This window comes from Argiope bruennichi, chromosome 8 (genome assembly GCF_947563725.1).
Source record: "Argiope bruennichi chromosome 8, qqArgBrue1.1, whole genome shotgun sequence".
In the NCBI taxonomy this organism is placed as follows: Eukaryota; Metazoa; Arthropoda; class Arachnida; order Araneae; family Araneidae; genus Argiope; species Argiope bruennichi.
In genome coordinates this window covers 27,460,990-27,480,529 of record NC_079158.1, presented here as the reverse complement: position 1 = coordinate 27,480,529, position 19,540 = coordinate 27,460,990, and the positions used below count along the sequence as shown (strand labels likewise).

The 19,540-nt window shown below is 30.3% G+C and overlaps 2 protein-coding genes across 9 annotated transcripts in view; one reads left to right on the top strand and one right to left on the bottom strand.

Moving 5' to 3' along the window:
• The window catches only part of LOC129981715 (NADPH oxidase 5-like), a 57,055-nt gene extending 45,281 nt beyond the window's left edge, over positions 1 to 11,774 (top strand). The window contains exons 13-15 of the mRNA XM_056092668.1: positions 5,177 to 5,386; positions 7,340 to 7,606; positions 11,587 to 11,774. Coding sequence (XP_055948643.1) covers positions 5,177 to 5,386; positions 7,340 to 7,606; positions 11,587 to 11,718 — 609 coding nt within the window. The 3' untranslated portion in view covers positions 11,719 to 11,774. The remainder of the gene's footprint in view (positions 1 to 5,176; positions 5,387 to 7,339; positions 7,607 to 11,586) is intronic.
• A 2,195-nt stretch (positions 11,775 to 13,969) lies between these two features.
• Positions 13,970 to 19,540, bottom strand: part of LOC129980810 (stathmin-like) — a 154,468-nt gene continuing 148,897 nt past the window's right edge. For 7 of the 8 annotated variants that reach the window (XM_056091200.1, XM_056091197.1, XM_056091199.1 and 4 more), the window contains 3 exons: positions 18,928 to 19,068; positions 17,674 to 17,817; positions 13,970 to 15,121 (listed from right to left, as the gene is read on the bottom strand). In XM_056091200.1, the coding sequence (XP_055947175.1) occupies positions 15,041 to 15,121; positions 17,674 to 17,817; positions 18,928 to 19,068 (366 nt within the window). In that variant the 3' untranslated portion in view covers positions 13,970 to 15,040. The remainder of the gene's footprint in view (positions 15,122 to 17,673; positions 17,818 to 18,927; positions 19,069 to 19,540) is intronic. The other variant, XM_056091195.1, reaches the window with a different exon arrangement.

Genomic DNA, 19,540 nt, shown 5'->3' with positions numbered 1-19,540 from the left:
ATATTATATAATATTGTTTTCACGATATTGCATAATATCGTGAAAATATACCAAATAGTAAGGATGACGAAGATTTTACGAGCGGTTATTACGTAACCAATATCATAAAGTCACAAATACCAGTGATCAATACTTTTCAAAGAGGGCTGTGATTCAAATCCTTGATACGATCTTACTGGTGATATCTCGATTACAGGTTTTGAATCAAGATAGAAAGTAACAATCGATACGATCTGTCCAATGGAAGCTCTCAAACAAAACAGAAAAGGAGAAATCTGTGAATAGGTTGAAAAGTGAACGGACCGGTAATTCTTAGAATTATCGTATCATTGAATTGCATATCACTGAAATTTATCGGAGCGGTGACTTCACTGGAAAGTGTAAAGTCGCCGCTCCACTTCATGAAGTGACCTTGACTTTCTGATATTCGGATTTGACGATGAACTATTCCATACAAATCATTTTTAATTACTTGTGACAACTTTGATTGTATATATTCTGTTTACTGCTGGCGCCATCTATTGGTAGAATATAGAACTAAAGTAAACATTTTAAAGAAATGACATATATATTTAATTCAAATTTTTCAGAAAATGGTTTACTCCAATAAAGAAATTAAACAAACAGTTTTGAAAAAAAATCAAATTTAAGAAGCAAGCTGAAATAGATAAATTAATTCAATCACACATTACTTAAATTAGTAAATTAAGTATTTATTTCCATTAATAAATTTTATATTTAATACTAAGTAATAATTTTTAATTAATAATATAACTGAAACAACAGATATTTGGAACAAATATTTAAAAATAACAATAGCAAAATTATTTTTATTATTCAAAAAATCGTGGACTATGCATCTCTACCAAATAGCATAAGAAACTGTGTGATAATACAATACTAAATTAAAATATTGTACAATATCGTGAAAATATACTAGGTAGCATAAGAAACTGTGCGACAATGTCTAAATTGAAACATTGTACAATATTATGAAAATATATCACGTATCATAATAAACAAGAAACTGTGCGACAATGACTAAATTGAAATATTGTACAATATCGTAATAATATATGATAAGTAGCACAAAAAACTGTGGGATAATGTCTAAATTGAAATATTGTACAATATCGTAATAATATATGATAAGTAGCACAAAAAACTGTGGGATAATGTCTAAATTGAAATATTGTACAATATCGTAATAATATATGATAAGTAGCACAAAAAACTGTGGGATAATGTCTAAATTGAAATATTGTACGATATCGTGTAATTATACCAAGTAGCATAAGAAACTGTGCGAGAATGTCTAAACTGAAATATTGTACAATATCATAAAAATGCATTAAGTAGTATAAAATCTGTACGATAATGTCTAAATTGAAATGTAATACAATATCTTGAAAATGTATACCAAGTAGCGTAAGAAACTGTGGGATGATGTCTAAACTGAAATATTGTACAACATCGTCAAAATATAATACAATATATATCTGTACAACAGAACTAAATAAAGTGTATTGTGTTTCTATCTACCTATGAAATGTAAAGTCGATAAGAAAAAGTTATAAAATTTTGAATTACAGCTTTGACCGATTTCCTATTAGCACAAAATGCCCAACATCATCGTTAGATATTGGTCGCCATTCAAAATATCGGACAGCATCGTAGAGATATCGTATAATATCTTGTGCTAATAAGGTCCATCTTCAAAATTCAAAATGAATGGAATTTCAATAAACCATTCCGAAATGAGACTGTTAAGGAAATAGAATCTCAGACAAGGTCATTTTCTATTGTTGAATCTTATACTGCATTTAGACATTCGTTTACTTATAAATAAACAAATAAGACGCTTATGTGTTTCAGAATCAAATTCAGAGTTTTCAATATCTTACTCAAAATTAAACCCTCCCCTATTTGCACAAGATATTGTACAATGATCCCTTGATGAATGTTGACCAAATTGGGAAGATATCGTAACAATGTTGTTCGGCATTTTGTGCTAATAGGGGAGCATGTACTGCTACTTCGTATTTACAGCAGTATTCCCTAAGGTGTACAATAGAATGAGTAGTTACTTAATCTTGTGAGAAACTGTCAAAAAGCGAAAATATTATAAGTATGAATATTCATAAAAACTCCTGATAGCATTTGGCAGTGTGTGTATATATATACAGTCAGTCACAAAAGTCTACATACACCCGCTAATGTTCGCAGATCTAGCACTTTACTCATATTTTTGAATATACAACTTTATTTTCGTTAACATCTTGGGTAATATCTCATATCTAGTAAAAAAAATTATGAACAAATTCGTTAAAATATAACAAAAATTAACAACATATTAATTTATATAATCACAAAAGTCTACATACAGAGACAGAACAATACAAACTTTTAGAATTAAATGCCAAAAAATGTAACACTAATACTTAGTAGGACCTCCCTTTGAAGTAACAACTGCCTGAATTCGGTTTGGCATCGACATAACCAGATTTTTTGTCGTCTCAGGTGTAATTTGAGACCATGCAAGCTCTATTGCCTTCTTTAGGGTTTCCTTGCTTGTTTCCGATTGCTCCTGAACTCTCCTATCAACTTCCTCCCAAAGGTGCTCGATGGGATTAAGGTCTGGGGACTGTGACGGCGAATGGAGCTGTTTAGGCGTTTTATAGAGTAACCATTCCTTAACAATCTTAGCTGTATGTTTTGGGTCGTTGCCCTGCTGGAAGACAAAGTTGTTCCGAAGTCCCAATTTTCGAACCGATGGAAATAGATTGCCTTGCAAAATCTTCAAGTATTCAAATCGATTCATTATGCCAACGATAAACACTAAATTGCCCACCCCAGCGGCCACCATTGCTCCCCAAACCATAACACTACCTCCACCGTGTTCCACAGTTGGAGTCAAATTCTCTGGATTCATTTCTGTGTGTTTTTTTTTTTTTTTTTCCTCCAGATTTTTTCGCGGTTATCACTCCCAAAAACGTTGAACTTACTCTCGTGTGTAAAAACAACTGTTTTCCAAAAATTAAAATCTTGGTCAATATGTGCAGAAGCAAAATCAAGTCTATTTTGTTTGTTAGTAGATGAAATGAACGGCTTTCGCCTAGAAATTCTACCATTGTAGCCGGCTGATCGAAAAATTCTATGAACAGTTTCTGGATGCACTTTCTTTCCACTAGCTGTTGCAATTTGATTCGCTAATTTTGGAGCACTAATTTTCGGATTTTTCTTCACTTTTCTTACTATGGTTCTTGCATCACGATCATTAAGTTTCCTTGGACGACCACATCGATATTTGTTAAGCACATTTCCACGCATAACATAATTTCTGTAAATTGTTTGAACAGTTGACCAACTTTTTCTTTACAATTTTTGCAATTTCTGCATAAGATTTCTTTTTACATTTCATTCTTACTATCATATTTCGAAGTTCTAAAGATGTTTCCTTTCCCTGACTCATTTTGTTGAAGTTACAATGTCAAAAAATCTCGGGAAATGAAGATTAGAATAGATAACGAAACATGTAATCTCAAACTAAGACAATCTTCCAAAATAACTTCGTATGCAAATTTTTTTCCGTCCTCCAATCAGGTGTATGCAGATTTTTGCGACTTGATAATTACTATACAAATCACAAAATTACCTAGAAATTATTATTTCATATTATTTTTATTTTGGAAAACAAATTTTTTAGAGAAAACTGAAGGAGTGATATGATTTTTAAAATTGAAATTTAATTGCTTTTTGAGAAACCTTTATTTTGATCAGTGTATGTAGACTTTTGTGACTGACTGTATATATATATATATATATATATATAATTCATGTACTGTTCACTTTCGGATTCTAAAACCTTCCGCGCTTTTGCACATACATCAAGATGCGTTTATTTAATCAAAATAAAGAAGAGAAGAAAGACTGCAGGAGATGTTTACATTTAAGAGGAACTCGGACTATTCGCTGACTTAGGAGACGTAAAAACAGCGGATATCGTCAGAAAAAAAATATTGATTCGCAATAAATTACTTTAGAGCGATCTGTATTTACTGTAAGGAGCCTAAAAATTAAATTATGATGAATGAATGGAAGATTTTTTTATCTTAAAATTTGGTAATTCACTTTTTTACAAAATAATAACTTTTTACGATACATTTTTTTATATTTATTATTGGTGGTAATAATTAATAACTGTAGATAATCTCAGTCAAATTTAATGATAATGTATAAAATATTCGTCGTTCAATTCCTGAAAACTTTTTTACCTCTTCAACTACCCATATAAACAATAATATTAAAATAAAAATAATAAAGTCAGAAACGGCACGACACTCGCATTAACGTCAAAGAAAAATTGAGCCAAAATGTATCTAATGAACCCTAAATCAAGGTCAAAGAATGACGAAGAATTCTTGAAATGTGATTATCCTTCCGAACAATATACTATACTGTACTATACAATCTATACTGAAGCGAGCAGTTTCCTGAAAATTGATTTCTTTTTATCTAACTTTGCAATATTGATTCAATTTTTTTTCTAATGTGCAATTCTATTTATATATATTTCAGAGCATTAGTAATAAGATTTATTATAAATTTAAAATGCTTTAGAGATGCTACATGAATGTCTTCTTTCTTCGAACTCCCTGTCTTCGATTTTTGCAGACATTTTATATATAAAATTTCTAAAAAAATAAACATCAAGCAAAAAGTAAAAACATGGATGTTCGGAATTTATAAAAAAACAATAATAAAATGAGCAATAAGAAAGTGAATTACTTCAGTTATTTCTCTAAATAAAATTGTTTTCGAAGTCAATCTCTAAATTTGAAAAATCCAAAATGATATAAAGATTAAATAAATGATTCATAAATTTTATTTTGTTGAGCTGAAATCGGTGACATTTTACTCTAGGCAAATATTGTTACAACCCTATTAGTAAAAAATGCCATACAACATTGTTATGATAACTGCAAAGCATTGGCCAGTATTCAGAATGTCGGATAACATCGTGGAGATATAGTATAATATCTTGTGCTAATAAGGGGAAATGCTTACTGATTTCATTTGATTTTTAGTTTGTAATAATATTTTAATTTTACCATAATATTTTGTAATCGATTTTCTTTGGTTTTATTAATTTTTTTCTAAATCTCTTTTGATACAGGTCTTCCTGGATGGCCCATACGGCTCCCCAACTCGCCATATCTTTCAGGTTCGGCACGCAGTTTTAATCGCCACAGGAATTGGAGTGACTCCTTTCGCTAGCATCTTGCAAAGTGTCATGTACCACTATCGTAAATCGAAGCACACATGTCCAAACTGTAGCCACAAGTGGTCAGATCCCATGCCAGTATCCAACGTTCATCTCAAAAAGGTAAATTTTATACTATTCATAATTAATTTACAAAAAAAGTAGTATCCATACCAGCTAATTGCTTTTGGTAAATATTATTACATATCTGCAATACTACTTCTCTGCCAAGTTAGTATTATTGCTGGATAGAGAAATTTCCAGGAATTCTTAATGACTCTGAATGGATGCCAGATTCAAGACCTCTAAACGCAGAGGCGTATTTGGCAACGAATTTGAGAAACTTTGACAGTTAAAATGAAGTTTTAGAAAAGGCAAAAATTATATAATCTAATTTCTACTAGAACCGAGATCTGGAAATCCTTTCAGAAAATTCCATGACATTAAATCCAAACGGAAGATTGCATGAAGGTAGCACATTCACGGAGCGAGCTTCTTTTACTTGTTTTCGCTGAGTGCTGTTACAATTCTGTTCGTGACTGTAACAGTTATTTTTTATATACGTTTGGGCTCCGTGTTTTCCACGATATTCGTAGAATAAACCGTCATTTGTTATTATCCTGCGTGATGGATTTCTCTTTCCATATAACCCATCGGACGATCTTAAAGATCATTTAAACTATATCGAAACTTTGTCATAAATGTGAATATTTATTTGTTTTTGAAATTTCGTATCATCTTGTGTGAATGATTCATTATCATGTTGAAGCTGATAAAAAAAATTGTGTGAAATAAATTAATTGACTGCAATGCCTTGGAGTGAAGTGATTTCTCAAAATAAAGTAAATAGTTTTCTAGTTCTCAGTTCTTTTTTTTCCCCCCTTTTTTTATATTATTGGCAAACCATTATACATCCAAGCAACAAAGCATGAAATATAGACTATCTAAAATAAAGCAAATTAATATAAAATATAAATAACCATTTTTATTACATAACTATCTTATTATCTTTAATTCATACTTGTTATAGAGTCCACATATACCCAATTGTAATAAGGGAATAATTATACGCAAAAGAAATTAATACCGAATTCACCGCAAGAATCGACTATGTTAATATTGTATCTTTTCAATCTCGGAATGGAAAACCTGCATTTCTATTGATTTCAATCCTAACTCCAATAGAAATTTCGCCACATTGTTATTTTAACTACATCATTTAATAGCCCAGAGCCAAATGAAGTAATGTGGGGGATTCCGACTTCAGTTCATAAGGAAGTTCAAAGAAAATAAGTTCTAGAAGCATTACAAATCAGTTGAACATCGGGAAAAGATTCAGCACCCACAAAGTATCATCAGCTTTCAGTCAACACATTTATTGAAATTATGACGGAGTAAGCCGTCAAAATAAGTGTCATATTTAACAATTTATTAAAGAATATTTCCCTAGTGCTTCAGCTTACAATGATGGACTATTATCACATTTTAAAGAAAATTATGCAAACATGAAATACACGAAGAAAATTACATGAATTGAAAGAGTAGACCAATATTTACAAGGCGGTTAGTCTTATAGTTGGAATTAAATTGATTCGTCTTTCGGTTTTAGAATTGGGATTTCCATTCTAATGTTAAATTTTACAAGGCATTCTCAATAGAATCTCTTCAAAAATGATGATGATGTCGTGTCCGCGTTACCACGGAAAGGGGGTGCAGTAGCTTCTCAGGGTAAAGACCCCTGAGCACCCGAGGGCAGAAGTCTGACTTCTAGCTCATATGAAGATGAAACTCACACATTCGCTTGCACAACCCCTTTTTACAGGGGGGGGGGGCACATTCACACACCTCACAGATAGAACACAGATGAAGAACAGCCATGCCCGAATCGGCTTTCGAACCCGGGACGCCCAGATCACGGGGAAGATGCGCTACCCCTATGCCAGGACGCCGGCATCTCTTCAAAAATAAAAGATAAAAATAAAAATTTACCTTATTCGTAATCTACTATTCATGTTATGAAAATATCAGTGAATCTCTGTCAAGATAATTTTTTTTTAAATGTAATTCGTCTTTTAGGTGGATTTCTTTTGGCTGAATCGGAACCAACGCTGCTTCGAGTGGTTTGTCAATCTTCTCAGTGAACTGGAAGTGGAACAAGCTCAGTTGAAGGAGAAAGATCGCTTCTTGGACATCCACATGTACATCACCTCCGCCTTACATCGTAACGACATGAAAGCAGTCGGCTTGCAAATGGCTCTCGATTTGTTGTACAAGAAAGAAAAGAGAGACCTCATCACTGGACTTAAAAGTCGAACCCAGCCCGGCAGGCCCGACTGGAACAAGGTGAGATATGGTGAACATGTTTATCATATTAAATCCCAAGATGTGAAAATCTACATGATTCTCCTTGTTATTGCTCCGAAAAAATGCAGTTTGTGAGTTATGGATGGTAACAATATAATTACAAGACAGGTACTAGCTTGTAATGTCTATAGTCGTTCGATGCAGATATCAGCGTAACTTATTTATAGTGGATGTGGCATCAGTGGAATACCTGGATCAGTATCAACTGCGCTGATGATTCGGATGGAACGATCTCTTGATTTAAAATTCTTTCGAGTAGAAAAGTATCAATGCATATGCGTCCATTTGCTTGTTTCAAAGAAGAAATCATTGCGTAGCATCCGCTATAAAGATTCTTAAATCAATGGACAGTTTCATCAGAAGCATTAGCTTAAAATAAATCATAGAGAATGCTGATGCATAGGAGGATTATAGTCATCACAAGCTAGTACTTATGTTATTACTTTCTCGTACACGAAGTATAGAAAAAGTATAATAATTGTCAAAAAATTCGAACACGAGATTTCGAGGAATATCCAAGTTTTAAACCTCCGCGAGTGCGAAAAATACATTTTTGAAAAATGTCCGTCTGTCTGTGACAGAGATTACTTAAAAACGCTTAGAGCTAGACAGTTGAAATCTTGTAAACTGTCTTTACAACCAAATTTGTATATTTCTATCAAATTTTGAGCAAAATCTGTTCAGAGCAAGTCTGTCTGTCCGAATATAAGTTATAATTACAAAATGAAGAGAGCAAGATAGATCAGATTCGGAACACAAATTTTACAGCTTTAGTGTAGACGTTTATCAATTTTTGAGCCAAATCCAATAACGGGTTAATTGTTACAGACTGTCGATCTGTATTTTCAGAAACATGTAAACGTAATAATTTTAAAACGCAATGACTTTTTGGAATTGGATTTTATGTCTACAAGCGTAGTTCTGCGTTAAATCTTTGTTCAAATTGATGGAGAAAAATGTGTGTAAAGCACAAATTGATTTTCAGATACTATTAATGGCATGCCAGGGATTAATCATCATAAAAACTCGCCAAGTACCACACGGTAGATTCAGTAAAAATGCTAAGTTCACGCCAAAACATATTTCTTAATTATTGAGCGGCAATGTCATGCAGGACGTTCTCTGCCATCACAAGTTTATTAGAAAGTTCACGCCAAAACATATTTCTTAATTATTGAGCGCAATGTCATGCAGGACGTCCTCTGGCATCACAAGTTTATTAGAAAATTCACGCCAAAACATATTTCTTAATTATTGAGTGCAATGTCATGCAGGACGTTCTCTGCCATCACAAGTTTATTAGAAAGTTCACGCCAAAACATATTTCTTAATTATTGAGCGCAATGTCATGCAGGACGTCCTCTGGCATCACAAGTTTATTAGAAAGTTCACGCCAAAACATATTTCTTAATTATTGAGCGCAATGTCATGCAGGACGTCCTCTGGCATCACAAGTTTATTAGACAGTTCACGCCAAAACATATTTCTTAATTATTGAGCGCAATGTCATGCAGGATGTTCTCTGCCATCACAAGTTTATTAGAAAGTTCACGCCAAAACATATTTCTTAATTATTAAGCGGCAATGTCATGCAGGACGTTCTCTGCCATCACAAGTTTATTAGAAAGTTCACGCCATAACATATTTCTTAATTATTGAGCGCAATGTCATGCAGGACGTTTTCTGCCATCACAAGTTTATTAGAAAGTTCACGCCAAAACATATTTCTTAATTATTGAGCGCAATGTCATGCAGTACGTTCTCTGGCATCACAAGTTTATTAGAAAGTATGAAAGAAAGTTTTGAGAAGACAACACCCGCTGGTATCAGATGCAATTATACTGTTGCCATTACTAAATTTTCAAAATCTTGTGCATTGAATTAAATAATCCTTAAATGTATTTATGATTATCAATATGCAAAGAAATGGTAATTCTTACAGAAGTTAAAATCAAAAGGTTCTATTAAAATCTCAAATCTCCTTCAATTATAGGCTTTCTCTATGAAGAATACTGTTGTTGTTTCTGATCCCAGGTGGTATAACTGCGCTATACCACCTCCGTGAAACCAAAGATCTCTAAAAAGTCCAAAAACAATAGTGGGTTCCTTAAAATATCAAAAATAGTAAAGTTTAAATGAAGAGTACTAAGTGGTTTAATCTGAAAAGTGGTGATTTAATACCAATCCCCATAGGAAAACAGAATATCAAAAAGGGGGAAATTTTTCTGAAATCACTTTGGAAAGGGGTAGTATTTACCCAAAATATAAGAAAATCGAAATTATTTTAAACAGCTTACAAAAGCAATATTTTGTAATGAATATGAAAGAAAAAACTGAATTCTAATTTTCATAATAATTATTTTAATTAATTTGGAAATATAGTAAAATATAAAAAATAATTAAAGAAAAATTCAACTTTTCTGCATAATTATATGTATTTATAAAGAATTTTATTTAATATTATAATAAGACAATTTTTTTACAAGTGGTGTTCAAATGAAAAGGTACGAAATGTCGTAGAAACGTAAACGAAAACATATTTGCATCTGCCGCAACGGGAAAAAGTAGCGAGACATATAGGGATGAGATTGGAGTCTCCGGGGTAGATCGGAGCATAGAGGCTCTTAAAAAGAGCGCCGTCCAATTGACGTGGCAGTGCACTACTTGTTGAATTCCTCGAACACAGAAGAACCATTAACTCCGATTTGTACTGTGAGACACTACGAAGGCAACGCAGGTTCATCAAGAACAAAAGACTGGGGCTACTCACGGAGGGTGTGGTTCTGCTCCATGATAATGCGCGTCCATACGTCTCAAAGGTCACACACGCAAAACTGGCCAAGTTCAAGTGGAAGCAGCTCGACCATCCACCCTACAGTCCAGACATGTCACCCTGCGATTTTCACATGTTTAGTCCCCTGAAAAAACATCTGAAAGGGAAGCGCTTCAACTCAGACGGCGAACTGAAGGACGCTGCGAAGGACTGGATTTCGTCACGGCCACAGGAATTCTGGTAACAAGAAATCCTTCGGCTCGTTATGCTCAGGCCTATGGTATATACATAGAATAAAATCTTCGTTTATACTCACGTTGTCTTTTCGTACCTTTTCATTTGAACACACCTTGTACTACCTCATATGCAAAGAGAAAATAATATAGTCACTAGAAAATTCAATATAGGAATTTCGAAGAATTTCCAATGTTCCGATCTCCCTCAGTCTGAAAAATACATTTATATTATTTTGAGATATGAAATATAACTCAAAAATGTTTTAAGCTGCTAGATGAAGAATTGGGTTTGTGGTTTTTATGTCAAATTTATAGATTAAATGAAGTTCTATTCACAGGAAGTCGATCTATCTGTCCTAGTACAAATGAACATAACTAGTAAGTGCATAAAACTTCAGTATTAAAAAAAAAATTGGAATGCAGTTTTATATATATAATGTAGATCGAATCTCAAACCAAATTTGTCAAGAATTGGCCGTCTGTCAGTTTGTACAACTAACTGTATGTAAATGTGTCAAATTCAGTAAATGAAATTTGGTATGTGATCTTGCAAAAAAAAAAAAAAAAATTTAAATTTTAGTTGTAGTTCAAATTTTGATTTTAATTCATTCACAAAAAAAAAGCGTGCAAAATGCATATTTGGTTTTCCTTATTAAACTACAAAACGCAGAACGTTTATGTGAGGAACTACTCTGAAAATAAAAATCTGAACACATACGGCCCAAGGTCTATAATTTTTATGTCGGTTGAAGGGAGATAAATCTTTACTCTGGAGTATGTAAGAAAGTTTTGAGGTGTTAAATTCCATTGGTTTAACATTGCTTTTCTCTTAAAGCAATTTTGCAATCTGAATTCTGCAGTCATCAATCATTAAATGCATATCCCTCAGACACAAACAACTAAAGATTACAACTGCTTCATATTTGCAATTTTTTTCTCTCTCTTCATAGGTTTTTACATCAATTGCAGAGCAACGGAAAGGCAAAGTAACGGTTTTCTTCTGCGGGCCGAATCAGTTGGCGAAGACCTTGCAAGCGAAATGCGATGAATTTGGTTTCCGTTTTAGGAAAGAAATATTTTAAATAATTGGTTTTTTTGTTTGTTTGTTAATTTTGTACTGTTTTTTATATATTAAAAATGAAAAAAACTTTACTCCCTCTTGTTTCGCTATTGCCAATTCTTGATTTTTGAATGTTAAGAGTAAAATTACAGGGACCAAAACTTGATTTTCCAAAAAGTTAACTTGAGAAATGTAGCCACTTTATAGAGAAAAAAAAGATGAAAAACTTGTATATTGTCTTATGACACCTTGGCCTCTTCATTGTCATTAAATTGTATTTAGCTCAGATTATTTAAATGATACTTAATAGAATAATTCTGTTTTTCCTCTTAATAAACTGCCATAAGGGGCATTTCTTCATTCTTTTATCTTTTTCAAAAAATCAAAGTTTCAATGTCTCTGAAATGTCAAAAAAAAACAAAAAACAGGCAAACTAAACAAATAAAAATAAATATTTTATGATAATTAGCAATTAAGAAGATATAAAGAATTCTATTAATCTCAAATGAAATATTTTTAAATAACTAAGCTTGCATACAAAATGTACGATTTAAAATTCTCTACACTGTAGAGCTTCTTTGAATGTCTACAAGACAGACCTGTAGAGAATTTTTGTATACAAAATAGAAATTTATTACACAAAAAGGGTAAAAGGTTCTTAATAAAAAAAAAGGTTTTCAAAAATTTTAAATCAAAATTATATCAATTTTTTTTCTTTATAACTTTAAAATATATTATCACGCAATCATTACTACACATCACTTTAGAATTCAAAAAATAAACTTTCTATTGATTTTATTTTTGTGCCTTTAATTTCATTCAATTTTTCAGTATTTGCCTCCATTTTGTAACAATGTTTTTTATACATAACTTCTTGTAACATAATAGCAAGGTTTTGAAAAATCATTCTTAGTAGTTCTCATACAATTAAATAAAAATATTAGCTTTTTAGTAATGATTTTAATACATTTCATAATATTAGACATTTTTTGGATATATTTTTAGGTGGGCCCATCAGTAAAGTAAAAACTATTACGCACAGAACCATATTAGTTGCAAAAACCTACATTATCATACTACACTTCATATTAGAAGTTCAAATCAATTTTTAATCATCATTGAAGAATCCAAGAATTTCAATATCTTCGAAACTTCCTTGTGAACACACTGCCACTGACAATTTAAATGGACTCATTTAATATTCATTTGGATCTATTATATTGACTATAAACTCAATACAGTACAATGACGAAGAAATTTATAAATGTTTAATTAAATCTTTCCATGATTGTAGTGAGATTTTAAATGATTTTTTTTAATAGCCTCCTAATAACAAACATAATATAGATTTGGAACAAAAAAACTTCATAAAATAATGAACCATATCAAATATAAACAAGTAAAAAAAATTATTAATTGAACAATAAAGTTAATAAATTTATACAAGTGTTGCGAGATATTAAAAATAGTAGAATTATTACGTAAAAATTAATCATTATTAAAGAATCTGGGAATTTCAATAACTCTGAAACTTCCTACTGAATCCATTTAGGGCTGCCACTTACAATTTAAATGTACCTATTTTATAATCATTTAGGATCCAAAATAGTGCGATGAAAAAAAAAATTTAACTTTTAATTGTGTCATTCCATACTTATAAAGATGACAGTTTAACCGAATTCTTTTAAATTTGCTTTCTATGTCAGACATAACAGTCTTCGAACAAAACAGCTGAACTTCATAAAATAGTGAGCTGTATCAAATATAAATACTGAGAAGTAAAAAAGATTATTGTTCCATTAATCAATTATTGTTATTATTAAAGTTAACAAATTTATACAAGTGTAGCGAAATATTAAAAATATTGTAGAATTCTTGCATAAAAATTAATTCATGAAGAATAATAAAATCCGATTACTAACAACGCTGAAATATGTCAGCATTGTCACCCTCTATTATTATGTCCACATATTTGTGTCCTCTTGATGACAGATGAGGATTAATCTTGTAGAAATCTTTAAATTATTCATTTTATTAAATTTTGATCCTTAAAAATATTTTAATACACTCAAGATTTATTTTTAAAAAAATTTAAAAATCAGATATTTAGAAATTTGAACTTTTAGAAATTAAACGATCATTCACGATACTTCAATTGTTTCTAAGTGGATTTCTTCATATCTGTATTCTAACTGGCATTCATTAAATTAATTCGAAAATCACCGCTGTCATGAAATGAATATAAAAAACAACAAATAAAGAGACAAGTAAAATGTTTGTAGGACATTTTTAATGAACAAATCTAGATTTAATCATATGCTTGATACATTGCTAATTCTGTTTTTCTTGCCTTACGCTTCTTATAAGCTATTCTATACGGTTGCTTCAGAGGTTTCAAACAATTAAGACCTTGGAATTGACGTAGAGACACTAGATTTGATATGACCTAGCTAATAAGGCAGACAAGTTGTAATATAGACAAAATGGATGCAAATGAACAGCAGTATAAAAATAGAACATAGCAATAAAAAGAAGTTAGAAACAAATACAAGAATAATTTCTTAACGTACATTAAGTATATCAGACAGCACCACTATAAAATTGAAATCACAGTGCGCAAAAATTACATAAGGCAAAAGCAATTCCCATTTCTACAGGCTAACCATCAAGATTGGTCCATTTAGAAATTATCTGATATTACATGCTCATAGTTAAAGGCTTTAAAATGTGAAAAAGGGCACAGCAGTATATTCAGATGACATAACAGGTTGGGACACAACAATCCAGAACAGTGCAAAACGACTGGCACAAGACATTTCTGTAAGTACTACACAATTTGTTAACAAAATATTCCGAATTGGTACATAAAATATCGAACTTTGGTTAATAACAGTTAAATTAAAACCTCTTGCATAGTTACATATCTGCCCTGCAGATATTGGCTAGAGCATCTGGCCATAAGAGTATATATATATAAAATCGACATTAGTGTAAAAGAAATGCAAAACAGGTTACAGTTGTAGGTAAGTGGACACTAATGCACAAATTGCAAAATGAATTATATAGTGACATTTAGAACACATACATTCGATTTTTGGTAAGCCATTTGCTTAAACTTTGTTAGAAGAATCATTTGATTTCTCTTTTTTTTTTTATGGCACACAGCAGAACTGACATTACAAAAATGTGGGAGCACTGATTTCTATATTTCAAAATGTGAAATAACCATGTTCATGCAAATCACATAGTTTGCTTCAAAGAAGTAAAATTAAGGTTGAAACAGCCAGATTGGAACATAAAAATAATCAGTTACATTTCCAGCAAACAATGGTTTGCTTGAAAATTTATCCCGATAAATTTTCTTTGCAGTTTTCATCATTGTTAACAGACATAGCTTTCTGTCGCACTTCTTCAATGTGTCGCTCCTGAAACAGGATATAAATGTATCATGAAAACAAATCTTTTCAACCAATATTTTCTTTATGAAAGCAAAATTAAGATTTCCTTATTTTAAATAAATAATGTATTAATAGAACTTAATACAGCTAAGAAACTAAGTTTATATTGTCACAATCAATTTAATACTGAAATCAAACTAAATATTTATTAAACAAATAAGCTAAAAAGAAAACATAATAGAAAGGGCACCTAATCGATTAGATAAACTTGAGCTTATTAAAGGAAATCTAACTATTTAATGTAATTTTCTCTATAAAGGATTACAAATCTTTAGAATATTATCAGTTCAGTGTAACCTATTTAATACTTTCAGTGTTCAATATTTTATTTAAATTAAACATTCTTGTGAAAAATATCAAATATTCAATCATTTCATTTTTCATTATAAATTTCAAAAAATTGGCAGACTATTCAAAACCTATGGTAAAATAAAACGGTCCAATTTTCTTTTTCTTTTTTCCAATAATTACTATAGATAAAAAGAAATATATTCCTTTAATAAAAAGAAAATAAATCATTAACTTACTTAATGTATAAAAAAAATTAAATAATGCAGCATATCCGAGAACCTTTTTTTGTCAGTGCATTTTAAACAATAATATAATTATTTCCACATTGGTAAACATGTAGTTTTCCTTCATTATACTAAAACCATTTGAAATTAATATTTTAAAGATCCAAAACTTTATTTTAAAAAATTGAAAAAGTTCAAATAATGTACAAGTATATGAGACGAAGATTGAAAATCAAGTTTACATGCAGAAGATCAAAACATAAAATTTAATGACCAATGCACAAGTATTCTAAATCATAGAACATTCTTTTCTTAATTTAAACATCAAAAGATTTTAACCTGGGATATATTATTTTAGAACAAGAGGTTTAAAAAAAAAAATCCCAATAAAATCTTACTGTCAGAAATTTCACACTTCAATAAACAAATAAACTCGAATTCACTTACAAGAAAAAGTAAAAATTTGAAATCCTAATATTTAAATATGTAATAAGATTTATTTTTAAAGAAATTAATTGTGATTCAAGTGTTGCACAGATTAGATATGTTAAAAATTCAACCTTAATATTTAAGATATTGAGCAAGTAAGATATTTGATATTACACAGGTGTAACATTTAACCAAATTCTTGCTGTTACTCGTACATGTGAGGTCAATTTAAATTCCAAACTTTCAGAATTATAATAACGAGTTATTAGCAATGAAAACTGACTTAATAGTTTTGGTAAACTTGAAAAAACTAATATATGGTCGTAATTCATAATTTAAGAACTGATTTATAGAATTTGATCAAAGCATAATCAACAGAGGGAAAGAATAATACTCACAAATCTGAGAAATATTTTATGCTGAAAACATACTTTGAATTACTTTTAACCATTATCACAGATAAGAAAAACATTGTGTGCTTTCATGCTATTTTATGAGTTAAAATAAAGCCATTTAGGCAGATTTTTTTTTAATGCTTGTTCCCATTTAAGATAGAATAAGAAAATCGCCATTTCATCACTATGAAGATTGTTTAAAATCTTATCACATTAAAGCAGATGTGTCACTGGTTAAAATAACCATAATAATGCAGAAGAAACCAACAAATGCTGAACTTTGATTTATGTCATCACTCAAAACAAATTGGCATTTCCTGATCAGAAAAAATATAACTTTCAAATAATCAGTTTATGATGTTAGCCTTCATTGAATATATTTTCAAATAACTGAAAATAATACAATAGGTTTTTATTTTGTTTTTAAACCAAAAGGTTTACATTTTCTTGCAGTCGTTAAATAAGCGAAGATAAATCTTCATTTCAGGTATCCGACAACACAAACATTAGGTTTGTTTTTAAATAAAAAGGACAACAAAATCAATTTGCCCATAAAAGATTAGTTATTTGAAAAGAAGTGACAAAATCAAAGTTTATTTATTTATACATTACATCAGCAATCATGAACATAAATAGGAAGTTTGATTATAATAATTTCTGAATTCCAAGTAGGATATGTTTTGCTTTGCATGATGCAAGAGAAAAATATTTAGATTTTTATAAAGCACATCACAGAGATCATTCACAATGGTCGTAGACAAAGAAAAATATTCAGTACATGTCATAAGTGTTATATCATTATTCAAACGCACTTTTCCAAGCATAGAAATGAAAGAGAATTCTTTTAAATTTGAAACAGCCATAAGATTTACAATCATTTACGAAATTTACAATGCTTGATTAAAAAAATGTGCAACGAAGTCAAAGATTGTTGCAAGAAATTTGCAAAAGCAAGAACTATAAGGTAATGTGGTAAGAAACCCCAACTATTCTCTAGTTGATATCAAGAAAATTCTAAAAAGGTTGTTAGGCTTAATAAACTACTGAAGCAGTTAGAAGCAGATGCAAAGAGACCCAGTTTAATGCCAGTTTTTCTCCCCAAGAAATAAAGCAACCGCTGAGCTAATATCCCTAAATGCAGCAAGAAGTGTGGACATGACCACAGTTGTAGAAATCTTACATGTTCCTGGAGCTTTTCCAGCATAGCTTGGAATTGAATAGTTCGTTTGCGCTCAGCGCTGTTCAGTTTCTGTTGAATTTGACTCAATCGTTCTTCACCGTGATTTATTTCATTTAATTGTCGAACTTTAAGAATATGGGATTCCTATAAAATTGAATCAATAACACAAGAACAAATTATAATAACAGAAAATAAATAAATAACAGGGTTCATACATTTTAAGACCAAGCAGTTTATTTACGTACTTTACTCCTCCACCGCTCTCACACCAAATATAGAGGAATTTCTTCAGATTTAAATTGAAAAAAAAAAGGGGGGGGCGTTCTTTTTTTGCTGTTATTAACATGAATTATTCTAAATCATTTGAAATAAAATTTAACAATATATAGGAGGTGTAAATTCTACAGAATTTCCAATACTCTTTTTAATTTTTAAAATCTGATTAAATTTCATTATGATTAACTTTTAAAATTATGATTTTAACTACTGAGCACTTAACATTAACTACATAACTATTTTTAACAATGCTATTGCTCTAAAATTAGAAGAGGAAAAAACATGCCGACTTCTACACAACTGTATTATAATAAAATCCTATTACTTCTCTGAAACTTGCTTCAAGTTTCGTACTTTCACTCTCTCAGCAAATACATTTATCTCTCTGATTTAAAATATTAACTTATCAGAGCTATGTTGCCACATTAAAGTGATTTATTTACAATGTTAAATAGGGGAACAAATGGATGATAAAAATTTATACTATAATTATTTTTAATTTATAGCAATATTTTCTTTCGCAGGGTTTTGGCTTTTATTTTGAAAAAGATTCAAATTATTTTATTCAACACAAAACCATTCTTTAAATCAAAAGATTAACTGAACACTCATCTTTTTATCCCTATATTTGTACTTTAATACTTTGGAAGCCTTTGGAATCCAATAACTTATTCCCTGTTTAGCTAACAATTTTTAATTTGCTTATTTGAATTCCAATAAATCAAAATATAAAATAAAAACATTTTTAATTCAAAAATAAATTTTACCCCCACTACGCAATTTAAAAATTCAATACTTTTAGAGACTTCAAATTTCTTTTATCATCATCTCTGGGTAGAATTTAGAATTCTACCTATATGAACCCTGTTTATGAAAATTAACTGAAGGAACAAATAAAATAAAGTATGTAAAAATGAATTTAAAAATATTTGCAAAAAATGAACATAACTTTTTTTTTAAAAAGAGAGAAATACTTACATGCTCCTTCATCTTCTCTTGGATTTCTTTTAACATAGACTCCCTCTTTATTTGAGCTAGCTCCAATTTCTTGATGCTCTTCTCGCGGAGATTTTCAGTCTGTTCTTCCATCTGTTTCTTCACTTCAGCAATATGTTTATCCTAATATATAGATTTCATTAAATTAAACACAACTTGTATTACAAAAAGATTTTTATTTCCAGTGAAAAATAAATTAGTAAAAAGATACTGCTACAATTTATTTAAAGTCGGATGTAAACCTTTCTCTTTACTTTTTCCAGCACTCATTGCATTTTTTAAATGAAAATCTTTTGTGGAGAAACAATTTAACACAACAATACATCAAATATCAAATTGATATATCATCCATTAACATATTTATTGAAAAAAATAGTTGAGAGATTTTTGACTGCCCTACAAAAGTTAAAAAAATTAAATTTAAAACTTTTATTTTGTCAAATAAATAAATTTAAAATTACAAAAAGGATCACAACCATAATTTATAATTGGTAAATTTAATACAAATTCTACAGCTGAAAAAACATAATTTACACCTCTAATTTGGAAAATGGGAGGAGTTTGTAGAAAAAGATTAGAATTTTAAAAGTGATAC